This window comes from Pseudoliparis swirei, chromosome 6 (genome assembly GCF_029220125.1).
Source record: "Pseudoliparis swirei isolate HS2019 ecotype Mariana Trench chromosome 6, NWPU_hadal_v1, whole genome shotgun sequence".
Taxonomy (NCBI): domain Eukaryota; kingdom Metazoa; phylum Chordata; class Actinopteri; order Perciformes; family Liparidae; genus Pseudoliparis; species Pseudoliparis swirei.
Window position 1 is genome coordinate 962,099 of NC_079393.1, and position 10,270 is coordinate 972,368.

At 52.8% G+C, this 10,270-nt stretch overlaps 1 protein-coding gene across 1 annotated transcript; it reads right to left on the reverse strand.

The window, feature by feature from the left end:
- Positions 1-6,874: 6,874 nt before the first annotated feature.
- On the reverse strand, positions 6,875-10,270 carry dusp6 (dual specificity phosphatase 6). Its single transcript, XM_056416676.1, has 3 exons — positions 9,442-10,270; positions 8,686-9,114; positions 6,875-7,749 (listed from the first exon to the last, which is right to left on the reverse strand). The coding sequence occupies exons 1-3, from the start codon at positions 9,836-9,838 to the stop codon at positions 7,448-7,450; spliced, it is 1,128 nt and encodes a 375-aa protein (XP_056272651.1). The 5' UTR covers positions 9,839-10,270; the 3' UTR covers positions 6,875-7,447.

Genomic DNA, 10,270 nt, shown 5'->3' on the forward strand with positions numbered 1-10,270 from the left:
AGAAGCTCGGGTTCGGGGAACCTGCCCGTCCTGCCGGGACGGTTGCAGCTGGTTACACGATGGACGCGTGGGAGCGTTGGCGTGTCGTGTGCCTAGCAGCCCTTTCCGTGGAGGACGTAGAAGACATCTACCTATTCGGAAACATGATTACAGGATTTCTGCTGTTTGGATTTGGCGTTGCCCTGGCTAATCGGAAAATTGAGGAAGCGGTGACAGCCGTTAAGAGCCCCCTATGGCTGCCCGACGAAATTGGATCGATTTGAAATCCTATTGGGAAATGGGAGGAAAATGGAGGAATAGTAGTTGCGCAAATTGAATGCAGCTACTGGAAGACCAAACAATCCCAATCTTATCTGCTTTCGGCTCCCTCTACCAGAACGGGACTTGGCCAAGGCCGTTACTGGAACAACAACTCCCCCGAAGATCACTGAAGTGAGAATCTCTCTCATCCCCTTCCCCCTATCCACAGACACCTGTGGTTGTTTTCTCCCCAGGACCCTTCAAGGCCATCTCCACGGCAACGACCATCTTGCAGACTGAGAACTCTGTCCGTTGTGGCCTGGGGGAGGACGACGTACCAGGCCACTCACACACGAACTTCTTCACACTGATATGCATTCACTACCCCCCCCCCCCCCCCCATCCCACGCCTTCGCCTGCTTCTTACCCCCAGTGTGACAGGACGGGGCTGTGGCTGGCGCTGCTATGTTGGCGCTGGACCGGCTGGCTGCTTGTCGGTGCTGGTTACCTTCTGCCCCCAATGGATGGGCTTAGATCACCCAGTCTTTGGATTACCTCCCCCCCCTTCCTACTCGTTGCAAGTCATGTCTAAGATGTATGTGCTTATGTGCTAAGGTGTTTTTTTCTGGCTCCCACACTGTACCCCTCTCGGGGCATAGTCGGGGGGTTGTTGTTTTTTTCCCGCCTTCTTCCCTCATGTTATGCTGTAATCTTTCATCCACCCTTTCTTGCAATTTCGATGCTTTTGTACCTGTACTCTAGCAAACGACAAATAAACCATCATCATCATGTCTCACCTTTGGATATTGTTCGATCGCCTCAGCCAGCATGGGTTGATCATCAACCCGGCTAAATGCCAGTTTGGATTATCCACCATTGACTTTCTGGGGCATCGCATCAGAAAGGACGGGGCGATTCCCCTCCCATCAAAGGTGGAGGCAGTCAGTAATTTTGCGCGTCCACTCACAGTGAAGGCCCTGCAGGAGTTTTTAGGCATGGTCAATTTCTACCACCGCTTTATCCCCCGAGCAGCCCAGTTGATGCGGCCCCTGGACGAGGCCCTGAAGGACAAGGCCAGCAAAAAGATGGTGGACTGGACCGAAGAACGAAAACGGGCGTTCGTGGATGCTAAAATGGCTCTGGCGGAGGCAACAATGTTGGCACACCCGTCCCCTGAAGCTCCGATTGCCATCACCACAGACGCTTCGGACTACGCGGTGGGTGCCGTGCACGAGCAGTGGGTGAAGGGGGCGTGGCAACCGCTCGCTTTCTTCAGTCGGCAGTTGCGCCCAAATGAACGGAAGTAGAGTACGTTCGACCGAGAACTCCTCGGCCTTTTTCTGGCCATTCGGCATTTCCGGTTCTTGCTGGAGGCTCGGCAGTTCACCGCGTATGTGGACCACAAGCCGCTGACGTTTGCCATGAAGAAGAGCGCCGAACCGTGGTCTGCGCGGCAGCAGCGCCAGCTTGCCTACATATCGGAGTTCACAACAGATCTGCAACATGTCGCAGGCAAGGAGAACCTGGTCGCAGACTGCCTCTCCAGGGCCGTCACCGGGGCTGTCCAGATGGGATTGGACTACAGCGAGATGGCCGAGGAGCAGATTACAGACCCAGGCGTTCTCGGATTGAGGACGGCAGAGACGGGGGCTGCAGCTGGAGGACGTTCCGTTTGGCGAGACCGGCACAACGCTTGTGTGCGACGTCTCCACAGGCCAGCCGCGGCCGGCGGTTCCCGACGGCTGGAGGCGACAGGTTTTCCAGACGGTGCATGGGCTGTCACACCCTGGCACGAAGGCGTCGCAGAAGTTGGTGGCAGCAAAGTTCGTCTGGCACGGGCTGAAGAAGGACGTACGAAAGTGGGCCGGGACCTGTGTGGTGTGCCAGCGCGCCAAGGTCCACCGTCACATAAAGGCCCCTTTAGCACAGTTCTCGGTGCCGGAAAGGAGGTTCGACCACCTGAATGTGGACTTGGTGGGCCCTTTGCCCCCATCCCGAGGTTTCACGTATCTCCTCACGATGGTGGACTGAACCACTCGCTGGCCAGAAGCGGTGCCGTTGGCATCGACAACAACGGAGGAAGTGGCTCGGGCTTTCATTTCAACCTGGGTCTCCAGGTTCGGAGCCCCAGCTGATGTATCCTCAGACCGAGGGCCGCAGTTCACATCGGAGCTGTGGAATGCGGTGGCAGGAAACCTCGGAGTGAAGCTCCATCGGACAACGGCCTACCACCCACAGGCTAATGGGTTGTGCGAGCGCTTCCATCGCTCTTTGAAAGCTGCTCTCCGGGCCAGCCTCAAAGACTGTGGTTGGGTGGACAGGCTTCCGTGGGTCATGTTGGGGCTTAGGTCGGCCCCCAAAGAGGATCTACAGGCCTCATCGGCCGAGCTAGTTTATGGACAGCCACTGCGGGTCCCGGGGGAGTTTATCCCCAAAGTCACAGACCCTTGGTCTGCGACCCAGGAGAGAAGCATTGTGGGAGAAGGCCAGGCTGTTCAAACCGGTGCCCACATCGCAGCACGGCCTGCCGCAGTCACACGTCCCATCCAGCCTCAAGTCAGCGGAGTATGTGTTTGTTCGCCAGGACTGCCACCGGGGAACCTTTCAACCCCCCTATATCGGGCCGTTTCGCGTTCTGGAGACCGGAGACAAAGCCTGCAAAATCGACATGGGCGGCCGCCTGGAATACGTGTCGGTAGACCGCCTTAAACCTGCACATTTGGACCTGGACCAGCCGGTAAGGGTGGCTTTACCCCCACAACGGGGGCGACCTCGTGCCCTTGTACCTGCCCACAGCAAGACCCAAGGGGAAGCCTCAACGGAGGTCCTGCCCCCGGCCCCAGAGACACGGAGTCGTGCGGGTCGATTGATCCAGGCCCCGAGACATTGAGCGGGTTGTAGGGGCTAGGTGAATTCTGGGGGGAGGCATGTCGTGGTATACGAATTCACGAGGGCCCTTTAAGGAAAGGGGCGTAGCCCTCGTGACGAGGGGGGTTAAAGGGCACCAGGAAGTGGAGAATGTGGCAGGTGTTGGAAAGGATAATAAACAACCACGAGCAAGCAGAATCACTCGACTCTTCGTTATTTTCCACGCACCTGCAATATATATATACACATATATATACACTACCGTTCAAAAGTTTGGGATCACTTAGAAATGTCCTTATTTTTCAAAGAAAAGCATTGTTTTTTTCAATGAAGACAACATTAAATCAATCATAAATACCCTCTCTACATTGTTAATGTGGTAAATGACTATTCTAGGTGGAAACGTCTGGTTTCTAATGAAATATCTCCAGAGGTGTATAGAGGCCCATTTCCATCAACTATCACTCCAGTGTTCTAATGGTACATTGTGTTTGATCATCGCCTTAGAAGACTAATGGATGATTAGAAAACCCTTGAAAACCCTTGTGCAATTATGTTAGCACAGCTGAAAACTGTTTTGCTGATGAGAGAAGCTATAAAACTGGCCTTCCTTTGAGCTAGTTGATTATCTGGAGCATCACATTTGTGGGTTCGATAAGACTCTCAAAATGGCCAGAAAAAAAGAACTTTCATGTGAAACTCGCCAGTCTATTCTTGTTCTTAGAAATGAAGGCTATTCCATGCGAGAAATTGCAAAGAAACTGAAAATGTCCTCCAGCGGTGTGTACTACTCTCTTCAGAGAACAGCACAAACGGGCTCTAACCAGAGCAGAAAGAGAAGTGGGAGGCCAACTCAGCAAGAAGACAAGTACATTAGAGTCTCTAGTTTGAGAAATAGACGCCTCACAGGTCCTCAACTGGCAGCTTCTTTAAATGGTACCCGCAAAACGCCAGTGTCAACGTCGACAGTGAAGAGGCGACTCTGGGATGCTGGCCTTCTAGGCAGAGTGGCAAAGAAAAAGCCATATCTGAGACTGGCCAATCAAAAGAAAAGATTGGTATGGGCAAAAGAACACAGGCATTGGACAGAGGAAGATTGGAAAAAGGTGTTCTGGACAGATGAATCCAAGTTTGAGGTGTTTGGATCACACAGAAGAACATTTGCGAGACGCAGAACAGGTGAAAAGATGCTGGAAGAGTGCCTGACACCATCTGTCAAGCATGGTGGAGGTCATGATGGTCTGGGGCTGCTTTGGTGCTGGGAAAGTGGGAGATTTGTACCAGGTCAAAGGATTTTAAATAAGGAAGGCTATCACTCCATTTGGCAAGCCATACCATACCCTGTGGGCAGCAGCTTGATTGGAGCCAATGTCCTCCTCCAACAGGACAATGACCCAAAGCACACCTCCACATTGTGAAGAACTATTGAGGGAAGAAGCAGGCAGCTTGCTGTCTGTAATGGAGTGGCCAGTCACCAGATCTCAACCCCATTGAGCTGTTGTGGGAACAGCTTGACCGTATGGTCCTCAAGAAGTGCCCATCAAGCCAATCCAACTGGTGGAGGTGCTTCAGGAAGCGTGGGGTGACATTTCAACAGATTACCTCAACAAATTAACAGCTAGAATGCCAAAGGTCTGCAATGCTGTCATTGCTGCAAAAGGAGCATTCTTTGACGAAAGCAAAGTTTTGAAGAAAAAAAATACTTCAAATACAAATCATTATTTCTAACCTTGTCAATGTCTTGACTATATTTTCTATACATTTTGCAACTCATTTGATAAATAAAAGTGTGAGTTTTCATGGAAAACACGAAATTGTCTGGGTGATCCCAAACTTTTGAACGGTAGTGTATATGTGTGTATATAGATATATACTTTTATTAATCCCCAAGGGGAAATTAGTTATATATATATACACACATATGTGTATATATATATATACACATATATATACATAAATGTGTATATATACACACATTTATGTGTATATATATATGGATACACATATATGTTTGTGTGATGTCTCTTTAATGATATGTGTATTTATAGTCCTATGAGTGTGTGTGGGCTGGATGACATGATACACACACTCACACACACACACACACACACACACGCATACACACACTCACACACACGCATACACACGCTCACACAGACACACACACACACGCATACACACACTCACACACACACACACACACACACGCATACACACTCACACACACACACACACACACACACACACGCATACACACACTCACACACACACACGCACACACACTCACACACAGACACACACACACACGCATACACACTCACACACACACACACACACACTCACACACACACACTCACACACACACACACACACGCACACACTCACACACACACACACACACTCACACACACACACACACACACACACACACACACACACACGCATACACACTCACACACGCATACACACACTCACACACACACACACAGGCCCAAAACAAAGCTCTTCATTCTGCCCCCCCTCCTCCTCCTCCAGACTCTATGTTGTCTATATGTTGCACAATTCACTTTATGTTGGACAGAAGAGAAACGCAATTTCGATCTTCTGTATGTTTGCACATATGGAAAATTGACAAATAAAACTGACTTTGACTTTGACATTCCTTCCCAGCATGCCACAGGGCGTGGGTGGGGTCAGAGGTCACCGTGATGATTTAATGCTACATACATGCATGTTTGAACTGCTATACTTGTGAGGACCTATAATAGTAATATTATAATATTATTCCTTATTATTTGAACCTTCTTGTGTGTGAGATCCTTTAAACTGGTCGTCTGGACGTGTTTGTGTTTTATTATTTTAAATAGTAAATTTACCTAAAAGGGACATATAAGTAAACATGAAAGTGTGTGGGTGCAAATCCTCAGACAGGAAGTGCTGCGGTCCACGTTACAGCCTGTTGCCGGGCAGGATTACCATCTGGTTAGAGCGTGTGTGTGTGTGTTAGAGAGAGCATGTGTGTGTTAGAGTGTGTGTGTTAGAGAGTGTGTGTGTGTGTTAGAGTGTGTGTGTTAGAGTGTGTGTTAGAGAGTGTGTGTGTGTTAGAGTGTGTGTGTGTGTTAGTGTGTGTGCTGCTGTCAACACGCTGTGGCCGGAGGGTAAGAGGCACAGGAACCGTTAGCGGAGGATTAGCAGACACCGCCAAGTTTAGGTCGACACGACCTCTTGACCTCCACTGACCCCACGCCTTGTAAGAGAGAGAATGCAGCTCTAACACATGAAGCATAGACTTCTATACAACCAGAGGAGCCCCCTGGTGGTCAGGAGAGAGAATGCAGCTTTAACACATGAAGCATAGACTTCTATACAACCAGAGGAGTCCCCTGGTGGTCAGGAGAGAAAATGCAGCTCTAACACATGAAGCATAGACTTCTATACAACCAGAGGAGCCCCCTGGTGGTCAGGAGAGAATGCATAGACTTCTATACAACCAGAGGAGCCCCCTGGTGGTCAGGAGAGAGAATGCAGCTTGTTAGTTTGTCAGTGTTACTTTCTCTCTAAATAGATTTATTTATTCATGTTTGAAGTTTATTAAATATTAAATGCTGAGGAGGTAAAAAGTGTTTACATCGTCTATTTTATAATGTACGTTTGATGAAACCGTAGAATGGCTCGCTCCTGCTCCTCCTCCTGACACTTACACAATGAAGGCGTTGCCGTGGAAACCAGACGAGCGTATGAATGGATTCAGGCTGGAGGAGTGAAGTGTAGACAAAATATCAATTTATTCATTATAAATTATCTTTTCACATTTGTGAGAGGGACGTGGGGGGGGGGCTTCCCACTGGCAACATGAAGACTGCGGAGCCTCCTGAGCGATGGGGACGACCTCCAGAGGTCAACCGCTCACGGCCCAGAGGGGGGGGGGCTGAATTCACACGTAAAGCGATCGGAAATATAAAATATATATATTACACACGTCTCTCTAAAAAATCCTGCTTGATTCTTTTTTTTGGCATAATCAACGTAAACATATTGATCGGTACGCAGCGTCTTCACCGTCTTTATATTATATATATATATACACACACACAAGCGGCGTGTAACAGTTCCGTCTTCACGGAAGACGAGGGGACGCCACGCGGTCCGGGAGCCAGAGCTTGACCCCCATGACCTCGTGTGTCAGACTCCAGAGGAGACAGGAGACCTCAGGAGGACGAGGTCTCTCGGCGAGCGGCTCCGCCCCCCCGCCGTCAATAACCTCCGTCTCACGGAGAAACCAGAGAAAGCGTCTTTATTTTTCTTCAGCTTTTTCCAAAGAAGGCCCACGGCGCCGGCCTCACGTGGAGCCCAGGGCGTTGTAGTTGGTGGGCGTGGTGAAGTACAGCGGCGGGCCGGGCGGCGCCGCCACGCGGTTGTCACACGGGCCCTCGAGGCCCAGCGTGCGCTCGAAGTCCAGCAGCTGGCCCATGAAGTTGAAGTTGGGCGAGATGTTGGCCTTCTTGGTCTTCACGATGTCGTAGGCGTCGTTCATGGACAGGTGGAGCTTCTGCATCAGGTAGGCCACCGTCACGGTGACGGAGCGGCTGATGCCCGCCAGGCAGTGCACCAGCACGCCGAGGCGCCGGCCCCGAGCCTCGTCTGCAAGACGGGGGAAAGGGGCGCACACGTTAGAGGCACGCGGCGTCCGGCAGGCAACGAAGTGGAGGCCGTTAAACCACACACACACACACACACACACACACACACACACACACACACACACACACACACACACACACACACACACACACACACACACACACACACACACACACACACACACACACACACACACACACACACACACCTGTCCTTGTCAGTCAACAAACATGGGGGGGAGACATTCCTTAGTTGTTGTTTGTCATTTAGTTGTTTGTTGTTCTCCTGGCCGTTGGGCGTCACGAGGCCAGCAGGACGTCTACAGGCCTGTAAATGGCTCCTTTTGTAGTGTGGAGGGGGGGGGGGGGGCATGTCCTAGATTACTTTCAATGCCACATCCTTCCTGTTGCACTCAAATGACCCCCCCCCCCATTCTCCTGTTTCAACGCCGCCCTTTGTGCCTGCAATTACCCCATCGCCCGGGGACACGAGGACGTCTCCCTGTGAAGTCAACAGGCCGTTAAGAGCCCCCCCCCCCCCCCGATGAGATTAGATCCAGCCGGGGACGCTTCCTCTAATCTCTAAGAGCACAAAGGGAACTTCCTGCCCACGGCCGTGAATAACATCACGGCTCCACTTCCTGTCACACCGCCATGTCTGCTGAGTGTGTGTGTGTGTGGGGGGGGTGGGGGGGTAATGAAGTCACTTTACAGCTCTTGTAGATGTGGGGATCGGTTGTTTGACTTCAGACACAACGACCAACTTGAAGATGATTTGTGGTTTTCTGGCATTTTAACAACTTTAAAAAAAACTAACCCTAACCCCCAGAGGCCTGAGACCCCCAGAGGCCCTAGACCCCCAGAGGCCTGAGACCCCCAGAGGCCTGAGACCCCCAGAGGCCTGAGACCCCCGGGGTCTGAAGCGGAGCTCACTCACCGATGAAGCCGATGGCCTCGGGGAAGAACTGCGCCAGGTTCTGGCTCCAGTGGTCCGAGATGGGGATCTGCTTGTACTTGAAGTCCCCGGCGTGCTCGAAGAGGTTGGGCAGGTTGGGCGTGACGTTGAGGATGTACTTGATGCCGTACTCCTCCAGCACGTCCAGGTTGGTGGAGTCCTTGGCGCAGCCCAGGTAGAGGTGGGGCAGGATCTCCACCGGGAAGCAGGAGGGCAGCGGCGGCCGCGGGGCGGACCGCGGGCTGCCGTCCGAGTCCGTGGCGCTGCTCGGCTCCCAGTCCGACTCGATGTCCGAGGAGTCGGAGCCGATGCGCAGCCCGCCGAGGCCCAGCACCTGCGCGGCGGGGGAGCCGCCGTCCAGGAGGGTGTCGCACAGACCCGGGTACTCCGCCTGGAACGTACTGAAGCCCCCTGGTGGCGGAAACACATACTGCATGAGTGCGAGGCGTGCGCGTTATGCAACAACAACAACAACATATATCTGTTTCTTTTCTGTTCTGCACCTTCATGTTTTTAATGTCATGAAACTGTCAACAACTCACAGCAACGCGCGCGCGTTTCCGTCTCTGCGCAATAAAAACAGAAATGAAACTCGCGCATGATATTTATGTTTGTTTTCTTCTCTTCTGAAAGTTTCACAGCCTCAAGTTTCCAACAAACACTTTTTTAAACTGTCAACAACCCGAATGACAACACTGCGCCCCGCCGCCTCGCGCCGCCCGCCCGCGCGGTGCTCACCCTCCAGGTAGAAGGCCGTGTAGCCCTCGTCCTTCATGCTCCGCAGCAGCAGCCCGAGCACCGAGCCGCCGTCCACGTTCTCGTTCCAGTCGCGGCTGGCCTCGTCGTACAGCACGATGGTGGCCGTCGTGCACCGGCGCACGAACTCCTCCCGGTCCGCGCCGTCCGACAGCAGCGCGCGCACCGGCAGGTTGCCCTTCTTCAGCCGGCGCAGCATGAGGCTCGGGATGGCCACGTTGATGGCGGCGTCGACGTGCGCCGCCTCGTACAGCTCCTGGGCCCGGCAGTCCATCAGCAGCAGCCCGTCGTCCCGCCGCCGCGCCTCCAGCTGCTCGCGCAGCCAGCCCGCCGTCTTGCTGACCGCCATTACCGGGTCGAGCTGCAGCTTGTCGAGCATCGAGCCGCGGGCAGCGCGGGGTCGTTCAAGGTTTGGAAGAGAAAATAAACCAGAAGAAGATAATTATCTGGTTTTCCTGGCGAACAAATCAAAAGAATCTCAGCTCAAAGTCCTCCGGTGCGCTCCCGTGCGCGCGCGGGGTTCTCCTTCACAGATTCCCGCCGCTGGCAATCATTCATGCGTCCGTGTCCCGGAGAGCGCGAGAGTGCGAGCGCCTGTGTTATTTATCAATGAGCGCCTCGCGCACAGGCTGCGCGCTCTTATGGAAGAGCGTGTCGCGGCGCGCGCGCGCTGCTCCTTCTTCTTCTCTCGTGTTGTTGGAGGACTCCGCCGCAGTAGAACCTGCGCGCGAGCGGCCGTCTCTGGTTGAGAGCCGTGCGGGGGAAGGAGCGCGCGCTACTTGTGCGCGTGAGTCCTGGCGATGTGAATCCA